Source organism: Xiphophorus hellerii, chromosome 7 (assembly GCF_003331165.1).
Source record: "Xiphophorus hellerii strain 12219 chromosome 7, Xiphophorus_hellerii-4.1, whole genome shotgun sequence".
Taxonomy (NCBI): domain Eukaryota; kingdom Metazoa; phylum Chordata; class Actinopteri; order Cyprinodontiformes; family Poeciliidae; genus Xiphophorus; species Xiphophorus hellerii.
In genome coordinates, this window is record NC_045678.1 from 3792285 (window position 1) to 3815950 (window position 23666).

At 40.8% G+C, this 23666-nt stretch overlaps 1 protein-coding gene across 1 annotated transcript in view; it reads left to right on the top strand.

The window, feature by feature from the left end:
• vwa8 (von Willebrand factor A domain containing 8) overlaps window positions 1-23319 on the top strand; it is a 71474-nt gene extending 48155 nt beyond the window's left edge. Inside the window, exons 37-45 of the mRNA XM_032567591.1 lie at window positions 375-579; window positions 8503-8611; window positions 8741-8897; window positions 16300-16408; window positions 17513-17638; window positions 18059-18217; window positions 20440-20538; window positions 21217-21455; window positions 22359-23319. Of these exons, the coding sequence (XP_032423482.1) occupies window positions 375-579; window positions 8503-8611; window positions 8741-8897; window positions 16300-16408; window positions 17513-17638; window positions 18059-18217; window positions 20440-20538; window positions 21217-21455; window positions 22359-22467 (1312 nt within the window). The 3' untranslated portion in view covers window positions 22468-23319. The remainder of the gene's footprint in view (window positions 1-374; window positions 580-8502; window positions 8612-8740; window positions 8898-16299; window positions 16409-17512; window positions 17639-18058; window positions 18218-20439; window positions 20539-21216; window positions 21456-22358) is intronic.
• The last annotated feature ends 347 nt before the right edge of the window (window positions 23320-23666 follow it).

Below are 23666 nucleotides of genomic sequence, written 5' to 3' on the forward strand. Positions count from 1 at the left end.
CTTACAAAATATAGGAGCATGTTGAATTCCTTAATATTGATGAAAAAGCACTAGTTCCACCGGCAGATTATTTGATTTATAACATGGGAATTTAAATTAAATAATGTAGGACTAATTCTTTTTTCCTTTTTATAAGTCAAGGGAATATTGACTTAAAACACGCTCCTATTTCTTTCTGAAACATATAAGTTAGTTTTGTCTTGTTTCTAGTCCACTAAGATATTTTAAAACCAGACCAAATTTACTTAGTGAGATTTTGCGTTTTTGCAGTGTGTAAGTTAAATAAATCCAGTAAAACGTTCTTTGTGATATTTTTCGAACAGATCTATTTCATACATCCTGACCTGACTGACACCCTGTCTTGTGATTGGCAGGTCGATGACCGTGTCGCCGTACACCAACTGGTTGTCGAAGGTCTCAGACTGCGACGTGCTGCTGGCCGCTTTGGGTTCCGGAGGCGTGGTCACCGTGGACATGGGGGGCTACGTCCGCCTGTGGGAAACAGGCCTGGACGCCCTGCAGCGCTCTCTAATGGAGTGGAGGAACATGATCGGCTCAGAGGACGGCAGACCTATTCAGGTATGAGACCACATGGAGGGTGCAGTACCTCTCGGCACCACTGAGGGGCGGCGCTGTGCTGCTATAGTCTTGATGTCTCTTTCCCATTCAGGATCTTTTCTTGCTCTTGCAGGATATTTTTTATTCATCTGAACATTCCTGATTTAATAAGCAGTGGAATGCTTTCCAATTACAAAATTCATAGACTGTTTTTTTTTTTCCTGGCATGGGCGAGCGTGAAAGAGGGGGCATTGTCATTTTGACGCAACAGGTCAGAACGGTTTGAGCTTTTGCACTGAGACAGCATTGTTGAGGAGCCCACATGCGGACGCAGACAGATGAGTCCTGATAGTGTATCTGCAGATCTTAGTCTCGTGGAAGAAAGGGGAAAAAAAGAGAGCAAACACGGTTTGAAAGGATTCAATTGACTGATCAAGCATTTGTTTCATTGTTCCCAACAGTCAGTGTCCAAGAAAAATCTTTAAAAACCGCCTTGAACGCAAATTATAGACCTTAATAGAAATGTAGTGCTGCAGCTGAACACCTGGGCCTCCTGCTGGTCGGGATTCCTCCAGTCGCCTTGCAGGTCACACTCTGCCTGTGTTAGCGTTTGCTTTCTGCATCAACAGAGCTTCCACTGTACTACACACCTCAAACATTCTCCATCTGTTTGCATATGTCAAGTCTGTTCAGGATGACCTGTTTGCATCCAGGATTTGTGCAATATTTACCACACGCCTTGTTTTAGGTCATCGCGACAGTCGACACTCAGGCGTTTTCCCCCTGTACATTAAGCAGGAAAAGAGGAACAGATGTCCTTTTATTGGTATTGGTTGACTGTTGTTCCAATTAAAAGCTTCAGATCAAAATGACTGAATGTGCAAAAACCTCACACTGCAAAAACACCAAATCTTACCAAGTAATTTTGACCTAGTTTCCTGTGCAATATCTCCTATGCGTTGCTTTGGCAGGCCCCACTAATCTGCCAACGGAACTAGTACTTCTTCAACAATATTAAGGAAACTCTTTCAGTTTTAAATAGTCTTGTTTAAGAAAAAACTAAAAAAAAAAAAAAATCAACATAATTCACATAGATTATTAGTGGAATGATACACTGTTTAGGATCTTCCTACTGTTTAGTTCGGTAACATCCACAACGCCTTTGGTAGACAAATGCATCCATCTCAGACAGCCATCATATCTGCACACAGTTCATGTATTCACTTGTGGTTCCCTGCAGGCTTCCAGCTTCCCGTACTGACAGTCAAAACAAGCCAGCCAGTCAGCCTGCCAATTAACTGCACAATATGTTTGTGTTTTTTTTTCTGCCTCTATTTCAGTGATTTCTTTTTACTTTCCGCTGGCGTCGTTGGCCACACGCCACCGTTTTCCTTCCCTGACTACTGTCTCGTACTACAGCAGGTTATCATGCATACACATGCTGGATCCCGCAGGGCTCAGCACCTTCTTCAAATATGGGTAGATCATTGTGTAATCGGCATCTCTCACGGACAGTATCTCCACTTCTAATCTCTCCAATATTTGACTCACTCATTTTTGTATTTTTAAACATTTTCCAAAAGTTTTCTCTGGAGATGTTAACAGTACAGATAATACATTTCAATGCAGATGTGCTGTATTAAAGAATACTGACCCAAACTAAGAGTCTGAATGATGAGTAAAATGGTCTTTGGGTTGTACATTTTCTTTCAGTGTGAATATGTTTCAGTCTATGTAAAGACCTGCAGAATTGTACACCAGTCGTAATTATTTAGTCAAAAACATATAAACAACTTCAACTTAGCAACATGTTTGGCATGCCTTAAATGGGCAGTATTATGGAAAATTGACTCTTTTTTTTTTCTTGCTTTGCATCATGTTATAATGTCATTTCCTCACCAAAACATAACTAGAGCCTTTTTTCATTCATTTCATTTTTAGAAATCCTTTTTAACTCCCATGGCAACCAATCAGCTATTCAAAACACCTGGGTGGTCCTAGCCCCGCCTTCGAGGATGGAGATCCTCCTTGGACTTTTCAAGGAGGATCTTTGCAAGCTTCTATATTACAGAACTCAACTCCCCCGCAACTTCCTCCACTCAGCTCCTTCAGACTAGCCAGCAGCAATTAGCAAACACCCAATATAATTGCACATCAGCTGAGCTCATTATAGTAGCTATTTCTCAGTGAAACGCCGGTAAAAAGATTGTTAAAGGGTTAATAGAGGAGCCATGTTGTGATGACTTCCTGGAGGAGGAGCTTCAGAAAGAGCAGTAGTTTCTTAAAGAGACAGAGCCCCAATTTTAAGGCGTTAAGTCAAAACGTCAAATTTCTTTTAAGTCATATTTGATACATTGAGCATTTTTATAACAACCAAAGGGAACATAGTTACATTTTTGAGTTATAAAATGGCACATAATACTGCCCTTTAAAGGAATATGAGTGATCAGCTTCCTTTGACATTTCTGGTCATTCTACATTGTTTTTATGATTTTTTTTTTGTTTGTTTTCAAAAGCAAACTGTGCAACACCTTCATGTAGCACCTTAAAGTGTGGATTACAGGAAATCAACTGAGACATTAGTAACATCTCTGCCTGCTGGCCTGAATAGTTTTAATCTCAACAGGCAACATCTGAAACATTAAAAACAATAAAACTGTTACTTACATTAATACTTTGATAACTTCCCTGCAGTATTGCTGAGTGGACTCATTTGTACATTCAAATGCTGTTTTTTGTGGCTGTTATAACGTCCCGCTATTCCATATAGTACATCGCAAAAACCCAAATCTCACCACGTATTTTGTCAATATTTTCTAGTGCAAATAGATTAGTACAATTGCAATAAGATAAAAAAAACCACTTAATCGTTAAGTAGAGCCAAGTCAACCCACTCTGAGTTGGTACCAGGGTTATAATAGTTTGGGGTTTTTCATTATAGTTTAGTTTTATTTTGTTGTGCCTTGTTGTCTAAATCAGTTTTAATGAGTTTATTAGCTATAATTAGTTAAATATTTTTTGGTTTAGTTTTTAGTAGTTATGGTCATAGTTCTACTGGGCTGTAAGGTGAAATAAATCCCTCCTCCTACAAATGTTTAGTTGTGTTAAGGTCTTAACTACAGTTGGAAGCTAGTATTGCCAGCAGTCAACTATAGCAATACTAGCTAGTTCAGTGCTCTGTGTGAGTAAAGTCAAGAGACTTTAGGACAAAGTTTTACTAAAGATTGTTTTCTTCATTGAGCTTCTGATAGAAAAACATGTCTTGTTGTACAATTTCACAAGCATGGTCTCTGTCTGAATCACACCCTGCTGTACGTTTAACCCACTGCTACATGTTTAAACATTCATGTAGCGACATGATTTATGCTAACACACACACATTGGGCCATATATAAATATAGTCACATAAAGCACTCAGGAGTGAACTAATATGTGCTTGGTTGCATACGCACACACACCCACACACACACACACACACACACACACACAAGGTGGCTCTCAGTCTTTAGGCGTTGAAAGACAGAATCAGAAATTTATGAGGCTATTAATCCTACAAGACCAGGCGTGGACCTGAGAGGAGAGAGAGAGGGCGCCTCGGTGTTTGAAGGAAAGAAAGATGTGAGGGAGGAATCTGACATTGATTCCCACAGCCATAAAAAGGAGATTTTCCTCTCAGCGCCACACATCCAAGATCCATTCACCTTTCTAATTCGGATTTACTTCTCTTTCTTTGTGCTAGCTGTCAATGTTAGCCTTTTATGTACAGATGGATCCTTTATCATCAGCCTGATTGATGACAGTCTGGTTTACGTCATCCTATCAGAAGTCTTACACATTTACTTTGGTGGAAATCACTAATCTGAAGTGACCTGAAATCTCTGAGTTCACGTTATGATGGCTGACATAATAATTACACAATAATAATTTGTTGTTTTTTTTAAATAGAGTTGTTTATTGGATGATATTAACAAGCATTCAATAAGTCTGTACTATTTTAAATATCACTTTGTTTTCTTAACTGTTTTGTATCATAATTGACACATTAGACTGTAATTATAACAATAATCATAACCAAAAAGATGAATTTAATAGTCATGTAAAAAGATATTGCACACTTAAATGTTGTTTTTCACTTTTCCATTTTGAAACTATAATTACATTTTTGGAAATGTTGTTTTCTTATAAAAAAAAAAACAAAACATGAATCTTAATTTCACATCCTCCCATAACACCAAGAGAATAGAGAGACTAATTAAGCGCGAATAGAGAATAAAGGAAATGTATAACATTTTAAAAATGAATGTCTGGAGAAAATATTTAAGCTATACAGTAGAATAAATTGTTCTTTTAACTCAATACTTTCTGCTCAATGCATGGACATGATTATGCAATAACACAACATCATGCACACCCCTGTTAAAATTTGAGGTTTTTGACACTTCAAAATTAAGACCATGATAAATTATTTCCAAAAATTTATGACAAATAACCTGTGCCATTCAGCTGAAAATTGAAAACTGATTAAATTGTTTTTTTTTTTTTAAAACTCAGGAACTGGTCATGGATGCTGGCCAATCCGATGTTAATCCTCGTTTAAAAGACTTCCTTCAAGTACAAGTTGTGTTCTATTTGATACAACTCTGTTGATTCCACATATTTCTGGGCTGAACCACAGAAGCATTTCCTTTCAAAGAAAACATCCAACATTGGCTAAAGTCTCCTGAAGTCTTGTGAGAAAAGATCTCATGTTGTCTGTAAGTACCAAACGGACACTTTGGTAACTACCCAGCAGTTACATGTTTTCAGTTGATGCAAATAAAAACTGTTCAAACTGCATCTTCAGATCTTTTGTTGATGTAGCGACATCACATTATATAAGACACTGATCAAGAGAATAAAATTATTTGATTAGGGAGTTTTACAGCTAAATCAGAATAGTACGATGCAAAAAGAACTTGATGACAAAGGGACACTTTTAAATCAGTCGTGTCCATACTTTTGACACCCATAATTGTTAGAACTTGGTCCTTTTTGTCAGATCTGTACATTAGCATTCCAGTGGTACACATCGTCTCTCACCACCCTGAAGTGTTGGTGCTTCAGTCTTACATCCAGACTTGAAACTTAAAGTGATCGTGGCGTCTCTAAAAGGACTTGTTTTAAAGCATCACTCGTTTTTATAACCCAGGAGTCATCAGGTATTCATCGCCTCCTTTCTTTGACAAGCCCCGAATGGAATCCACTACCAGCTCATGAAACAGTCGTGTGTTATTCTGTCAGATCTATGTAAAGCATGAAGACAAGTGTGGATTACTGGAACAAGATGACGTAGAGGAAATCCTGCTGGCTCAGTCCCCCCCCCTCGTGATTGATGGGTTTTTACGGACGTAGGGGTTTCAGGAACCGGCCGGTGCTGGACCGGACCGTGGTGGTTTTATTTTTGGCCTGGGTTGGGGTGGGCGGCTCACACCACATTCACAAAGACTCGCTCAGAACATGTGAACCCGGAGCAGCCGAACATTTAAAGCACGTTTATGCCAGAGGCTCAGACCCCTGACCCTTTACCTAACCGCAGAGCTATGAAACCAACTTCTCTCTGGTTACTGAGCCTAACACTAATTCATCTGCCTGCACACACACTTCCTGTTGATTGTTACTAATACTGGAGTAATGGAGGGCTCTGTTGCTACACAGAAACCCTTTCTGTTCAGACACTAATGTGACATTAGAGACCAAGTCCTTCTTCTTCTGGTGCTTTTAAGAGCAAAAAGTAAAAGTTTTTCTTATCCAAGCACAAAGTCAAGAGCCAGGTAAGCCGAGTGCTGCTACTTTGCTGTCAAATACCCATTCCAGAACCGATGGAAGGATTTTTCTTGATGCATCAAAAAAAAAGTATGTTGCAGTTTTTTCTGTTTAAATCACAACTTATCAATGGCTCCGTTCACACGGCAGGCAAAAGAGACACAAATCCGCTTTTTTTGCCCTGATGTGACATCCATTTGGGTTTTTCATCTCAGTCTGAACAGCCCAACTCCGACCTTTTCAACCCCCTCAAAATCAATATTTTTTTTTTTGGCTTTAGTGGCTTTTATTTCACAGTAGATTGACAGGAAAGTGGATTGTGAGAGAGAGGGAAGACACCACCACGCTCTTATCCGATTGTTTTCAAATCGTCTGCTAACGGTTCTGTCGAATTTCATCTTATTTTCAGTTTCAGAAAAAATAAAAATGTGTTCTTGCGACACTCTCTTCAGTTTTTGATACTTCTTAGTGTCGGCACTAAGAGTCGGTTTTAAATTATTGATTTTTAAAAATAGAATGGAGGATCCTTTTTATAACACATCAATTTGTGTTTCTCCAAAATCATTTTTTGCTCGGACACTCTGACAGATGTAGCCAAATACTTTTCTTCATAAACCTGTAAAAGCCTTTGTCAGTGCCGTTCAGTTCAGGTTAACTTGTCCTAATCTGAGATGAGACTATGTGCATCAGACTGACTCCTCTAATCTAAGCTAATTATGGAGATCCCTGCTGACTCGGCAGCATTGGATCGGAGCTCCGAGCTTCTCTGGGCAGCAGCCCGAGGAACTGCTGCTGGATAAATCTGGATCAATTTCGCTGGGTTTCCATTACAATTGTGCACAACTTTATCAATATACTGCTAATGTCACAAGAACACAATTTTGCAATTGTGGTGTTTACGTCAAATACAACACAGTTAAAATCACACGGGAATAAGTTTATTCACGCAATAAGTAGTTAAAAAACAGGCTGCATCAACATCAACCTGTCTTCGTCTTTTCTTCTTGTGGCAACATCCGGTTGCCCGTGTGATGCAATAAAAAGTTTCTTTTGCACTTTTGCGAAATACACAATTTTTGATATGGCCGACAGACCATCTCATCTAATCAAAATTTTTTTAATCAAAAAACGGGAGTTTTTTCCAAAATTGCCATGTTTCCTTTAAGCAAATTTATTTTCATAATTCCAATTTGCGCAATTTTATGGTCAATGGAAACGCAGACTCTTTGTATCTCCTCATACACAAATTAAAAACTACAGAATCAGTAGCTGCGTTTCCATTAACCATAAAATTAATTAAATTTTGAAAATAATTTAGCTTGATGGAAAAAAGCCAATTTCAAGAAAATTCTTTCAGCCATATTGAAATATATGCATTGCACAAAACTGCAATGGAAACGCTTCTTTCACATCTGACAAGTCACATGATCAACAACTGGATGTTACTACTGGCAGAAAAGACGAATAAGACAACAGGAAGTGGTAGGAGGATGACGCCGCAGCATGTTTTTTAATGACTTATCACATGAACAATCTTATTCACATGTGATATTAATTTAGTTTCTTGTTTAACAGAAGTTGCAAAATTTTGTTTTTTCGACATTAGCGGAATATCGGCAAAGTTTCGCACACGTTTCTAACAGAAACGCAGCCAATGGATAGAAACATCTGGGTCAGAGCCATCCTCATTTTCAGAACAATTCCATCCTTCAAAGATTCCTTCCGCTTGTAAGAATGCAGCTGAGCCACAGGCGGCCGTCAGAGTCTGGCTGCCTCGGCACACAGTCCGAGCCAGAATGCTGACTTTGGGTCTGATGGAGAAATCGACCAAAAAAATGTATCGTTAAGCTCCGTGTGGATCCACTTTTTCCCCTCCAGTGTTCTCCTGCAGAGAAAGAGACGGAGCCCGCTGCATCTTTCCTTCCCAGACCTCAGTATTGCGTTCACTGTGTGGTCAATTACATATCATTTGGGGAAGTGAAGAGTGCACAGTGATAGTGTGAGCTCGGAAAAGTAAAAGGCTCAATTATTTGTCCCTCGTAAAATTCAGTCTGAAAGCCATCTGGAGCGATTTTTGTTGATTCTTCGTTTTAGAAGTACTTCATCCAGTGGGAGAAAAATCTAGTTTCGTTTTTGTTTCAGATCACGATTCAGAGGGACAGCGGTTTGGACGTTTCTGCACCAAAACACGGCAAGGTAGACGCCAGCAACGCTCCTCACGTTGGGGGAAACCAGTGGGCCGGAGGCACCGGTAACAAGTCATCCTTACTATACGTTCACCGTGTACAAATTTTATCTTACTCCCAATGTTTTCCCTTTATTTAAAATACAGGATGCAACACAAACTGTGTCCAGTAAAAATGTTTTTCTTTTCCCTCAGGTGGCAGAGACACTGCAGGGCTGGGAGGTAAAGGCGGGCCTTATCGCTTAGATGCTGGACACAAAGTGTACCAGGTGTCCCAGGCTGAGAAGGACGCTGTTCCAGAGGAGGTCCGCAGAGCCGCCCGCGAGATGGCCGAGAAGGCCTTCAAGGAACGGTAGGACACAGGAAGTCTGCATCCGTTTCATGCTTGTATAGGTTTTAGTCCATTTTGTGTCATAGACTCGTTCAGTATTTTACATTTTTCAGATTTTGTCACAATAGAATCACAAAGTTTAATGTGTTTTGTTGCGATAGTGCATAATTCCAGATCGGGGGGGGGAATATAAATTTTTTCCCAAATTTTTTACAATTACAAATCTGAAAAGTGTGGCATGTATTTATGTTCTTATATTTTTTTTGGTTTTGTAAAGTTTCTCAAACTTCCCCATAACAGAAGGAGAGCGTCTTTGAATGTCAATTTTCAGACTTCACCAGATATTCTCAGTTTCATTTTGGTCTGGAATTTTTTTTTTTTCCCCCCTCCAGGGGGTCTTTTTGTGGGCTCTAGTGTCCCTTAAATCACAGTAGGCTGACAGGAAGGGGGAAGGAGAGGGGGGAAGACATGCAGCAAATGTCGCCGGGTCCGGGAGTCGAACCCGCGCCAGCCACGTCGACTACTCAAGGCCTCCAAATATGGGTCACGCTATCCCCTACGCCACCACGGCACGCCCTTTGGTCTGGAATTTGACTAGGCCAATTATAACACTTAAACTGGCTTCCATCTAAACCGTTTCACTGTAGGAATGGGCCTCAGAAAATTTGGAGAGAAGATGAAGGAAAAGAAGAAAGCAAAAATGAAAATATTGACTGTGATAAACTTTTTAATCAAAATTTCTTTAACTATATATATTTATTCAAAAATGATCAAATCAGTTTTTCAGTCACTGCTATGAAATATAACTTCAGCAATATTCAAGTGTTATTTCTCATGCTCATCTTTCTGATTGGCTGACGGTTAAATTTACAAGCTGCTTTGCTCCTCAAGCTAGCATAACTAGCACGGCTAGCACAGATAGCCAATGCAAAATGGACAAGTTTGTGACCAGAAACAGACTCCTGCAAAGAAACCCTCCCAGGACTCCTGGATGTCTAAAATCAGAACATATGACTCAGCATTTATGCTAAATTCATGTAATAATAACTTAATTAAAAGTGAGGAAAAAAAACAAACTTCTAAAAGTCGTTTGGGGTGGGTTCCTCTGTCTCCACCCTGGAACCGTCCCTCAGTGTGTAAATGTGGAGCAGGTGTCAGTTCTGGAGGTTCTGAGTGGAGGAGCTCAAGGTCTGACAGGGTGATCCCACTGGGAGATGTGTGTGTGTGTGGGGGGGGTGGGGTGAGCCCTTACATTCAGTCTGGAGCAGAGGGCACCCCTCTCACCAGCTGAACCATGAAGGCCGTCTCTGTTCACTATGGCTTCAAACATCCCCCCTTCCTCTCCCTCTCTTCCTGCACGGCCCTCCAAACACACTGGCTGCTTTCACATGAGGAGGACAACTTCTCTGCCTCTTATTTTTTTCTCCTTCTTTTTATCTCCTCTTGTCACTAGCTTCATTTGTCCAGATTCCTCCCCCTCTACATTTACCGCCTGTCTGTCTATCAACGTCCCGCTGAGCTCAGAGCAGATCTTGTTCTAACATGCGGCTTCTGATATCACTCACTTTGAATGTTCTCGAGCAGAAACGGTTCAATAACTGGCTGCTCTGTTGTTTTTTCTCTCTTCCAGTCAGTGACTGGAAGGGTTTTCAGAACATCTTTGCCTGAGGTCTCACAATATTTTTATTGAGCAAGTGTTTTTCTCTCTCTGTGCTAAAACTGTGAGCCGTCCAGAAAGTCTCTGACATGTGACACACAGTGGTGGAAACACAGAGGTATTCCTGAAGAGATGTTTTTGGCCAACATTCTTACGTATTATTTGTGTAAACCAAACAGGCCAGAATCCTTAACTAACCAAATCTGTTCAAACTTTAACCTTAAAGGGGCGGTATGATGAAATTTCCAGGCACATAGAGCCATTTTATAGCACAATAAATAACTATGTTATCGTCAGTCGTTATAAAAATGTGATATACAGTACAGACCAAAAGTTTGGACACAACTGTGTGTCCAAACTTTTGGTCTGTACTGTATATCAAATATGTCTGAAAAGAAATTGTACCTCGAAATTTAAATCTCTTATTTTGGGACTCTGTCTCTTTAAGAAGCTCCTGCTCTCACTGAAACTCCAATTCAGGAAGTCATCACAACATGACTCCTCTATTAACCCTTTAAGAATGTGTTTTTTTTTTTTTTTTTACCAGTGTTGCAATAAGAAGTAGCTCCTATGAGCTCAGCAGATGCTCAGTCCCACCAGGTGTTTGCTAATTGCAGCTGGCTAGTCTGAAGGAGCTGAGAGGGGAATGGCTGCTCTGTCATGTGGAAGCCTGGAAGTTTTGGAGGCTGCAGCTCAAAGGAGGAGCTTTGTGGAGCTTTGTGAAAGCAAGCATTTAGGCAACCCGTGGCATTTTAGGTTGCCACGGGAGATTAAAGAATATTTCAAACAAGCATGAAAGAATCAAGGCAACACTTCAAGAATGTTTTTGATAAGGAACTGACATCATAACATGATCTAAAGCTCAAAAAAGTCGATTTTTGCACAATACTTTAACCTTTAATTGTGTTGGAAAGATGCCGTTATGGGAACGTCCTGTTCTATTATCTGAGACGGGGAACGAGAGATGAGCATTCAACACATCATTTATCTAATGCAGTCCAGTCTCAACCTGTGTTTCCGCTGTGCTGACATTTCCCAATCCATATGACCAGCCTGAACCACGGACAGGAATCTCATTACTGTGTCACGTTTAGCACCTCCTCCTCCTCTGCTCAGTGATTCAGTGAGACTGCAGGGATTCTCACCCTCCTTTCAGTCGACAGTTGCAGAAACAAGTCAATAAGCAATAAGCCACAGTAATGTGTCGCAGCTCAAAACGACCTCCAGTTTCATCACTTTAACCAAACTGATTTGTTTTCAGCACAATTTTGCAAAAACACAAATATTACTACCGGTAGGTGTTTTTGATCTACAGTAGGGCAAATATTTTTAGCACACTTTAAATAAGACAAAACTAACTGACAAGTAACCTTTCAGCAAGAAATAGGAGCTTGTTTTAAGTTAATAACTCCTTAGTATTCAAGAATCCTACTAGTTCCACTGGCAGGTTATTTCAGACATTATGTTTGGATGATTTGAGCCACTTGAAGGTTTTGGATCAAAACTGGCTGATATTCAAACATAATTTCACTCCATTCAAAGAAAACCTCTGAAAAGAAGTGAACCCAGAGCATGATGCCGCCACTATCTTGTTTCACTCTGAGTGTTTTACTGACATGCAGTGTTATTTACCTTTTGGAGTCATGACTCAAAGGTTCAAAGTTGACTTCATCAGACCATAACACTATCAGATGGAGTCTCTGAGATATAAACCTGCTTCTTTTCACAGTTATTAATCTAAAACTGTTAGCGTGTTATGCGTAAAGATTGGTTTCGCATCTTAAGAGTCTCATGATTTTTAAATACGCCTTAAAACTCTCTGTTGCCTGGTGACGTTAAATATTTTCTTCTGTATAATTGAAAAGACAAAAAAAAAAAAAGAAAATCCAGTTAAAGTTTAGCAGAAAAACGTGTTTCTGTTTCGCCAGTTTTACTATTTTCAAGCAGTTTGACCCAACAAAGCATCTCTAACACAACGTGTTCCAAGATAACCACATGAAGCAATGTGTTCAACTTTTTATTGGACCAGCTCTGGCCCCGATGCCGCAGCGCAAACAAAACAAAAATGTACTTCAAGCGCTCTGCTTCTCCAGTTAAACGTTTCATAATGTGTAAAACAGAGACGAGTTTGTCAGCCCCGATGTTTTTTTGCGGTCGCTGTGTGTGAAATGTCGGCGCGCCTCCGCCGAGTTCCCCTCCGGCCGTTGCTGCTGCGCTCTCGGCTGTTTTCATCGAGGCTCAGGAATTCAGAGGAAATAGCTCCGGCCAGCCAGCCAAGACCCTGCGCTCTGCGCGCCGCTGCCGTGCGTCCGCAGACGCACGCAGGAATGCGAGGAGGAAGTGGCTCCGGGACGCGCTGTGCTGAGATGAGGCGATGTGTATGCCGAGGAGCAGACAAAGAATCTGTGTGTGTGTAGCTCAGAAATAACTGGACACCTGAAGCCCCAGCTGATTTCTCAGGATGCATGTGATGCGGGGAAGATGCACACTCTTGAATCACAAACTTTAATGTATTTTATTAGGATTTTATCTTAAAATCACATTTAGTTGCTGACTGGGATGGAAACTGTTTTTTCTTTCTTTCTTTTTTGCAAATAGAAGTGTGGCGTTGATGTTCAATAACTCAGCTGTAGCCCATTGTCCACAAATAAAATAAAGTACAACCACGTGTCTTCAGGAGTTACCTAATTTGTAAACGGTAGGGCTGAAACGATTAATCGTATAAATCTGTAATAATAATAATAATCGTCAACTAATTTATTAATCTATTAATCGGTAACTGGAGTTGAGACAAAAAGAGGCCATTTTCTGAAAGAACAACATATTCAGAGCAGTAATTAAGCAACTGTACAAAAAAATGTACAAAATACATAAACATTTAAACACCTTTATAAATATGTTTTACCCAAAACTCCTCAAGTGACATTTTTTATATTCAATCAGTTCAACTAAAAGGAATGCTGTTATTGCATTTTTGGCAATCAAATGTTTGTTTTCTTATTTGAAAGGGGATTTGAATTATTTGTACCAGTACCACCAGTACTTAGTTCCACTGGCAGATTCTTAATAATAAAACATTTTTTCTGTGTTCTAAGTGAAATAATCTAGCAGTGGAACTGGTTCAATTTCATTCATATTAAGGAATTATTGACTCTCAACAAGCTCCTATATCTTAGTGAAAAATTACTTGTAAGTTAGTTTTGTCGTATTTCAAGTGTGCCGAGATGTTTGCGCAAGAAACCAGACCAAAAATACTTGGTAAGATTTTGTGTTTTTGCAGTGTAAAAGAGGAAGAATAACGGGAGAATAAAATAATGGAATAAAGCACAATCAAAATGAAAGAGGGGAAAATAAGGAAATGTGAAGTTTTAACAGTTATAATCAAAGCGATGCTCTCCTAATAAATGGCTCCCATCTGTTTCAGTGGATTTTCGACAAGTTTTGGTCTAATTATGGTTTTAAAAATACCACCAGCCTGAATTAACCATCCAAGCTCCAACTCAGCTGCCGTTGATGTAGTGGAGGATAAACGTTGGGTTAGTTCAGGTTATCTGTACAGGTGTGTTCTTCTGAGGGAGTGCGTGGGTGTGTGTGTGTGTGTGGGGGGGGGGGGGGGGGGGGTTGTAGGCGTGTGTGTGACCTCCTTTGATTGCATGGCTGATGCCAGGACAGTCTACACATTCACACACAGATCCGTTACAAGCTGTGACATATTAAGCCAGAGGGACTCCACCCTTCCTCCAATCCCTGCTGGCGTTTTGAAGACAAAAAAAAAAAAAAAAAAAATCAAGCCTCCACATCGCCGGGGTGGTCACGGTCTGGCTGTCGCCAAGCGTTTCAAACACCTGGGAGAGATTTCACCCACGTCCCGCCGCCGTTTCATCTCTCGCACACACACACACACACACACTTCACGCATGGTGGTAGCACCTTTACATTAGCGAGGTGTGTGTACGGTTAGCTGATACCTGACTGACGGCTGCAGGGACCACCTGGGTCTTTACAGGTGGGGCTTTTTGAACAGATCACAACCACATGCTCCATATTTTAACCTTTAACCTTTCTGCCATGGCAACCTCAGATACCTTTTTCTGCACAAAGTTTGCTGGGAGTTCATATCCACTTATTGTCTTTGCTCTCTGTGTCTGAAAGACAATGTGAAAATATGTTTGCACGCTTATGGTTATCTTTAAACTTTATCTTTTCAAATATTTCAAATCATTAAAAACCTGGAATTAAATGGGATTAATCTCATTATTTGGGTTAAATTCAAGTAGCTACAGAACTAAACACTAAAGAAATCTCAGAACAGATGAGAAACAACATTAAACTAAAAATGAAAAATAAGGGAATTATTACATGTTTTCAATATTTGAGGACAAAGTAGGTGCTACCAGTCACTGATCCATCACACAGCCTCATGACCAGGATGAGGTTGAGCTACTGAATAAATACCTCCACCTCCCAATAAATAAATAATATTTAGAATGAATATTTTAGACTGAAGTAATGTTAAGTGTTTATATTTGAAAACTATCAACATATTTTCAAAAATGTAACCTTTTTTTGCGCGGCTGACAAATGCTGGTCTTCTACAGACAATGGGAGCCAGGTCCTCACAGTGAAGCACGGTGGTGGCGGTATTATGGAATTAACCACAATGAGCCATAAAAGCATGAGCATTGTTTTAGAAAAAAAAAACCAAATCCCCAATTTTAATAACTATAATGTATAAAATATAAGACAGCTTTTAGATCAATAAGTGATTGAATAATAAATATTCATCGCATTGAAACAATCCAAACAAATCAGTTTGGGTTACAGTAAGTTACCTTCCTGCTCAAATGACATGCTTAAACACAATATACATTTACATAATAACACTTTGAAATATGAAAACATATAATCAATTCACTTTTTACATAAGAAAATAAACATTTTATTGCCTAATATGCAGGAACACAGCAGTTAATTTGAACCAGGTGAATTTTAAAAAATGCCACTTGAGGAGTTTTGAGTAAAATATATTAACAGACAGAGATTTTGGATGTATCTATACAGTTTTGGCTTAACAGCTGCTCTTAACATGCTTTATTTTTCAGCAAATTGTCTTTTTTTAGGAGCCTGTGTACTCCAGTTAACAATTAAGCAATTGCTAAATTAATTGACGCTCTGCAAAAAACCCAAAATATTGCCAAGAGTTTTTGATCTAGTTTGTAGTGCAAATATCTCAGAACACTTGAAAAATGAAAAGCAAACTTAGAAGTAACTTTTCAGCAAGAAATAACAGTTGGTTTGAAGTCAATAATTCCTTTATACTGATTATTATCTTCATTATTGGCAGATAAATTCACTTAGAACAAGAGATTTTTCCTATTTCGTAAATGAAATAATCTGCCAATGGAGCTTTTTCATCAACATTAAGGAATGAATTAGTTAAAACAAACTGCGTCAGTTTGCTGTAAGGTTTCTTCTATGTCAGTTTTGTCTTATTTCAAGTGTATTGAGATATTTGCAACCACAAACTAGACAAAAATACTTGGTAAAATTTTGTTTTTGCAGTTTATTTCAGTAATGGATACATCACGATTCATTTGATTAATCGTTTCAGCCCTATCAAGGATAATTGTCTTTTGAACTGAGTCAGACAGAAAACCCACACCTGCCCAGGATTCGAATCCAGGACCTTCTTGCTTCAAGGCAACAACGCCAACAATTCCTCCAGGCTTTGCTGACAGAACTGCGTCTCTCTTGTCTCTGTCTCAGATTGAAGGAGATCGATATGAGCGAATACGACGCTTCTACCTACCAGCGCTTCTCCAGCGCAGTGAGGAGGCAGGTTCAGTCCCTGCGGATCATCCTGGACAGCTTACAGGTCAGCATCCCTCTGCCCGTCTGACACTTTGCTGTTTATCGCGTACTTGAGTCCCTCTGTTGGGCAGCCCACCTCTTTCAGCCTCTGGACTCTAATCTCTTTTCCTGCAGCCGTTTATCAGCAACAAGCCTGATTATTCTTTGAAGAACACTGATGACTTTGATCCGGCTTTTCTGTCCAGTCCCAGTCTCATTCAAAGCCAACAACCAAGTTCAAACGCCTTCAAACTACAGCTGGGAGTTCACCATTGTTTAACCTGCAAATGGGTCAGAATGTTGGTGGTGTGAACATGAACGCTTTCTTTTGTCTTGCTGACGTGACCGAAGGAGCGAAGGGAAAGATAGGCAAAAAAAAAAAATCAGGGTTAGAGTCTCAGTTTCATTGTTTTGGGTTGAACTTTCCTCCTTTTGTTTAGGCGTAGTAGGCTGAGCTTCTCTGTGAGTGTGTGTGGGTGTGTGTGTGTGTGTGTTTGTTTGCGTGTTCATATGACGAGGGGAAAATCATGCTGCAGTGATTACAGAGCAGAGGCATGGAGGTTTGCTCTATTATTCTCCGGTCCAGGTGTGAAGCTGTGTTAGGATGTGTCGTGGTGGATGTTTGTGTGCGTCAGTTCAGCTTTTTCCATCCAGGTGTTGACAGCCACGAATGCTGCTTATTGTTTCTTCAGTTTATTCCCCTCACGGTAAAAATGATGACGATTCCTCCCGAAACCAGCAGACAAGACGCCATGAAGTCATGTTTTGTTGTGCCGTACCTAAGGAGTGATGTAAGGACTCCCACGCAAAATAGATGCAAATATGAATTACTGCTTACTGCAACTGGCGGATGTCCAATAAATGATGGAGGGTTGTTCCCGTTTACCTGAGGGAAGACTTTCTGTGTATTCAGAACCATAAACTGTTCTCTGCCCTCGTTCTTTGTTGAAAAAAATTTTTTTCCTTTACTCTGACTCTTCTAAAAAGAAAAGTTGTAGCCCTTTGTAGCTGTTAGCTGTCTTTTGGTTCTCTTTTCTGAAATGTTGCAATGTTTTTTGTTCTGATTTATTTTGTCACTACTGATGAGCGCTTTGTGTGTGTATGTGTTGTGTGTGTGTGTGTGTTTCAGGCTAAAGGCAAGGAGCGGCAGTGGCTGAAGAACCAGGCTATGGGAGAACTGGATGATGCTAAGATCATCGACGGTCTAACCGGAGAGAAAACCATCTATAAGCGCAGGGGAGAGCTGGACCCAGAGGTGTGTGTGTGTGTGTGTGTGTGCGTGCATGCTATTGTGTGTTTGTAGCTGCAGATATTTTTACACTTTGACCATCTTTGTTTTTATCACACACATAATTTCAACCCTTAACCGTTAAGTGCTATGTTTAGCCGTGTGTGTGTGGGGGATTTTTACTGCACCCTGCTTCCCTACCGAAGCTTACTCTCAGGTTGTAGTCCACTCTTGTGTGTAACTCACTCAGCTGCATATTTTTGGCCTGAACCAAAACGCCTGCATTATAATAATCACTCCAGGTTTTCGATCTCTGGCCTCGTGTCGGCAGGTATTTTAGGAAAAGCCGCTCCAAAAATCAGCAGCAGCCAGCCCAGTGTATTATTTAAGCTCCATCGGGTGGTTCTGTTGGCCCTGATTGTTTTTGGACCTTCTCCGTCCCTCCAGCTGGGCAGTCCTCAGCAAAAGCCAAAGCGTCTGCGGGTTCTGGCCGACGTGTCGGGCAGCATGTACCGCTTCAACGGGGTGGACGGTCGCCTGGAGCGCTCCATGGAGGCCGTGTGTATGGTGATGGAGGCCCTGGAGAGCTACGAGCACAAGTTCAAGGTGACGACACTGAGCAAGGAGGAGACTGAAATGTGACACAGAAAGGTGTTACATTCCTTATAGGATGTAGTGTCTTCAAGTTTCTCTGAATTAATCTCTGCAGTTTTTCGTGACGTTTTGTAAGCGGTTATGTATTTTTCATTTTGGGCTTGTTTTGTTATTTTATAGTAGTAGGAAATTTATACTGACAATCTGTCACGCCAGCTGTGTTTCCATTAATCCTAAATTTGCGCAAACTCAAATTACATAAATAAAGGTCCTTAATGAAGACGGCTATTTTGGAAAAGCTTTTTTATATTAAAAGGACGAGGTGTTTTTGCAGCTGCATTGAAACGCTTTTTTCACATCACACGAGTCATGTGATCAACAGCTGGATGTTGCTACTATCGAAGACGACAGGAAGTGGTAGGAGGATGATGGTTTGTTTTTGTCTTCTGTAAAATGGAAGACTACAATTTCCCCAAAACGCAGCCCCAAGAAGGCGGGGCTTGTCGCTCCTTCGCCTAAATCAGACGCCTACGTCTCCTCTGATGTGATGAATTATAAATTTGTTTCACATAACTGCTTACATCCACCGCTGTGATGATTTTTAATGACATGTCACATCAACAAATTTATTCACATGTGATCTTAATTTCATTTTTTATTTAACGGAAACACCGCAATTGTGAAGTTGTGTTTTTTTTTACGTTAGCAGAGCATCAACAAAGACTTGCGCGCATTCGTATTGGAAACGCACCCGCTGTTTGCTATCTTGCCACATATGTTGAGATATTAAAAAAAGAATCTTTGGTGCCTTTAAACCTAATCAAATCTTGCCATGTCTTTGGGTCTTGCTTTTGACACATTCCCTTTTTGAAACAGGAAATATTGTACTTTCTAAACATCCCAAAGGACGCATTTACGATCCAGACAAAATAGGGCCGAAGTTGGACCCTTGGGGTACATCGCAACAAACAGGATCTGGTGAAGAGAAGAGTGGCCCGCTGAAAACCAGAAAAAGACCTCACTGACAAATAAGATACCTAAAAGCACAGTAATGTATCTGTGCTCATCCAGCTACCCCAGACTGTCTGTATCACTTCTTGAAGCACTTGTCTCTCTGTCCGTGTCAAGCATGTTGTAGCCTAGAAAGTAGAGTCGTTGAAGAGAAGGAGACGACAGACAGGACAGAGAGGAGACATGCAGAGATGCGTCTGCAAAAGGGAGCAGCAGGGAGGCAGACTTCTTGGCCCCTTAGTGACACTCAACCCAGCCTATCACCCCCCCACCCCCAGCCCTCTTAGCGTGTCACATCAGACGGCAGTGTGACTGTGCTTTTTGCACAACACTCCTTGCATTTGATGGAGTGCAGTCACGCCCACGTCTCATGTCACCTATAGTCTGAGGTGGAAATTCTGCCAGTAATGGTTTGGGGAAGCAGTGGTGCACCATTAGCTGTGAGTGTTTTTAAATTCATGTCTGTACACAAACCAGAAATAGAACAACCATAGAAATGCTCTGTAAAAGATGCTTAATACCAAAATTGTATATCATCATCAGTTCTATAGAGAGCCAGGTGCTTCGAACAGGATCACCACTGGCTCCAGCAGAACTGGTGCATCTGTGTCGTACCTGGGCACTGGAATAGCTGCAAGTGTCCCTGAGTTGCATGCTGATCGTCACTGACCTCATTTCCAGTGACCATAACATTGTGCAAATTGGAATTCTGAAAATAAATTAGCTTAATGGAAACCTGTTTTGAAAAAACTGCACTCTTTGAAAATATTTCAATGGACACACTTTTTTTCCGCATCACACGAGTCATGTGATCAACAACCGGATGTTACCGCTGGCGGAAACAACAGAGAAGACGACAGGAAGTTGTAGGAGGATGATGATGTTTTTTTAAAGAATTATCACACAAAGGTATTCACATGTGAATCTAATTGTGTTTCTTATTTAACGAAAACACCACAAGTGCAAAATTAGAATTTTTCAACATCAGCGGAATATCGATAAAGTTTTGCTTACGTTTGTAATGGAAACACAGCTTGTCTCTCCTGACAGCGTTGAAATGCACTGGTTGGTTTCAGCCTGACTCTTCCAAAGTTACAAAGTCATGTTTCTGCAGCATCACACATGGTTTACGTGAACTATTTGAGAATGTGTTGTGACGAGGTTTTCGTGATATCATCCATTTTAGAGAGTTTCTCCTTATAGTCCCTGTTTTCTCCACTCAGTACGACATAGTGGGCCACTCGGGCGACAGCTATGACATCGAACTGGTCCCAGCGGACAAAATGCCGAAGAACGACAAGCAGAGACTGAAAGTCCTCAAGGTACACACTCTAAATCAGTTCAGCTGTGTGAAGTACCTGTGAGCTGCCGGTGTCGGCGGTCAGAGGGATTTATTTGACGATGTTGTCAATCTAGCAGCTGCTAAATGGGTCAATCTAAGGAATTTCTTTCTTCTAAAGCAAGGTTAAGATGCCAGAAATGTTCTGGAGCATTGTGGTATGATCCAACATGTTTTATGTGTAAAACCAAGCTGCCACGCTGTACACCACATGTCAAACTCAATGCTTAGGATCCAAATCTGGTCTGGCATAGAATTTTATTTGACCCACTAGACTCCAGAGGGACATGTAAATAAAACCTTTAAAATAAGAGTTGTGTGGTAAAATCTTATCTTCCCAATCAAATCAAATCAGTTTTTATGTGCTTATTGCTAAGTTACATCAATCAGATGTAATTTAGGTTTTTGCAGATTTTCCACAAAAATTAATATGTATTTGTTTGAGACTGTCAGAGTAAGAAGAGGGCTAAAAACAAATACATCAGACTCTCTAAATTGAATTTTTTGAGAAAGTTTGAGGAGAGTTATAGAACGTTTCAACTGATGTGGTGTAAGTCTTTCTGAAATGACCTTTATTGATTTAAAATGAGGTCTGATCTGTTAGATGGCATCCATGGTTGGTAAACGTTTTTTGAGCTAATATTTCCTTACCCGCGCTCAGACCATGCACGCCCACGCCCAGTTCTGCATGAGCGGCGACTACACCCTGGAGGCCACCGAGGCCAGCATCAAGGAGCTGGCGCGGGAGGAGGCGGACGAGCACTTCGTGGTGGTGCTCAGCGACGCCAACCTGGAGCGCTATGGAATCCGGCCGGAGCGCTTCGCCCAGGTCTTGACCTCCGACCCGCAGGTCAACGCCTTCGCCATCTTCATCGGATCCCTTGGCGATCAGGCCGAAAGGTGGGGGTTGAATGGAGCGCACCTTCACTCTCCAGTCTTAATGGGTTTTAGTTTGCCACGTGTCTGTACTTCACGTCTCAGCAGGTGTTCAGGGTGATTCGGATTTTTTTTTATTCTCTGATGGAAGTGAGTGACATCAGTGTAGTTTCTGTTCTCCTTCTGCCTGCCTGGGATTTTATGGAGCTTCGGTTTCCTCCCACAGTCCAGAAATATGAACGTTAGGTTAACCAACAGCTCTAGACTGACCAGAGGTGTGAATGTAAGAGCTGCTTCCTGTCTTCTGGGACTGATGTGTCATTGTTTACTGAATGACACTTCATGACAACAGTCATAAACATTTATGATGACTCTTTCATGTTCATGACAGGGGTTATGTCACGTTTATGACAATATCATGTCAGTGTTATGCACACCCCTTCAAATAAAGTGTTATCTTTTTGGTAGTTTTTTTCTGTTTGTTTACATTTTTATTATTGTTATTATTGTGAGAAAATGTCTTGTTTTAAGTGAAATAATCTGTCAGTTGAATTAGGACTTTTTCATCACTATTAAGCGTTATTGTTACTTAAGACAAGCTCCTATATGTTACTTAAAATTTACTGATAAGTTAGTTTTGTCTTATTTAAAAAAATATTTCAACCAGAAACTAAACAAAAAATACTTGGTAGGATTTATTTTTTCAGTGTAGATCGTTGCCTGGGTGGACGAATCTATTCCTAGAGTTACTCACCGTGTTGTTTTGTTGCTAAGTTTCTGTGTTTGAGGGACACAGACTGTAATTTGCTAATGGAAATGTCTGTCACACACACACCCACACACCCCAAACAAGCTCTGCTCTGTGTTTGTCTTCAGGAAAGAAAAAAAAAAAAACAAATCTCCAAACACTTCTTGTCTTTGTTTCAGACTGCAGAAGACCCTTCCAGCGGGGAGATCCTTTGTTGCCATGGACACTAAGCAGATCCCCCAGATTCTGCAGCAGATCTTCACGTCCACCATGCTGTCCAGCGCCTGACTCCACTAACAGATTCAACAGACTTTTCACAGTGTGTCCTTCAGCCGTCTCTCTTACAGAGACGGCCAAACTGCTCTGCTGCTGTCGCCGTGGTTTCCTTCAGAATGAGTCTGACATGACACAAACACACCGGTGATGACATCATAAATCCCCATTCTGTTCCTCTGTCGGTGTGTGTGTGTGTGTGTGTGTGTGTGGTACAGCATCAACATGCAGCAGCCTCTTCCTTCCTGGCTGCTGGACCGCGTGACGCCTTCCACGCTCTCAGTTCTGAAAGGAATCTCAGATCTGCTTTCATTCTCCAAACACACACACCCCAACACACACACACACACTGGTCACTGTGGGGTAACTATCGCTCGCATGCTCAGGAAAAGTCTCCACAGACAAGAGGCACGTGCTCACTCTGTCCCTGCTTATCATGTTTAACATTCACGCATCACTGTCTGGAGCAGATGGGATCAATAACGCAGCTGATTGATCAGTCCATATTGATTCCTCTGTGACAGTGTGACGGGTTGAGGGGAAAGAGACACTCTGCCAACATGTTGGGATGTTTCACCAGTTCAGTAGTGTGTCTTAACTCTTAGAATGATAGTTCATACTATTGCTGATGCAGTCACTTCTTTAATTGTACATGGTTGTTAATTTAAGATTATATAACATGTAAAAGTAATGTAAAAACAATCTCATAAAGCCATGTTGCTGTTTATGATCATTGTGCAAGTATGTCTGAAACGTGACAGAGAAACTTAGAGGCAGTATTATGAGTTTACCAGGCAGATAGTGTCATTTCATAGCACAGTCAAATATCTATGTTACCTTCAGTTGTTATAAAAGTTCTGGATGTGGGCTTCTGTCTCTTTAAGAAACTGCTGCTCTTTCTGAAGCTCTGCCTTCAGGAAGTTTGCTCCTCTACTAACCCTTTCACAGTGTTTTTACCAGCGTTGCACTGAGAAGTACAGTAGCTCCTATATTGAGCTCAGCAGATGCTCAGATCCACCAGGTGTTTGCTAATTGCTGCTGGCTAGTCTGAAGGAGTTGAATGGGAGTCGTGCTCTGTGAGGTGGAAGCTTTGAAACTGCAGCTCAGAGGAGGAGCCTCGTCCTCGAAGGCGGGGCTTAGTCCATGCAGATGTTTTGCACAGCTGAATGGTTGCCACGGAGATTCAGGGATTTCTCAAATCTGCATGAAAGAAT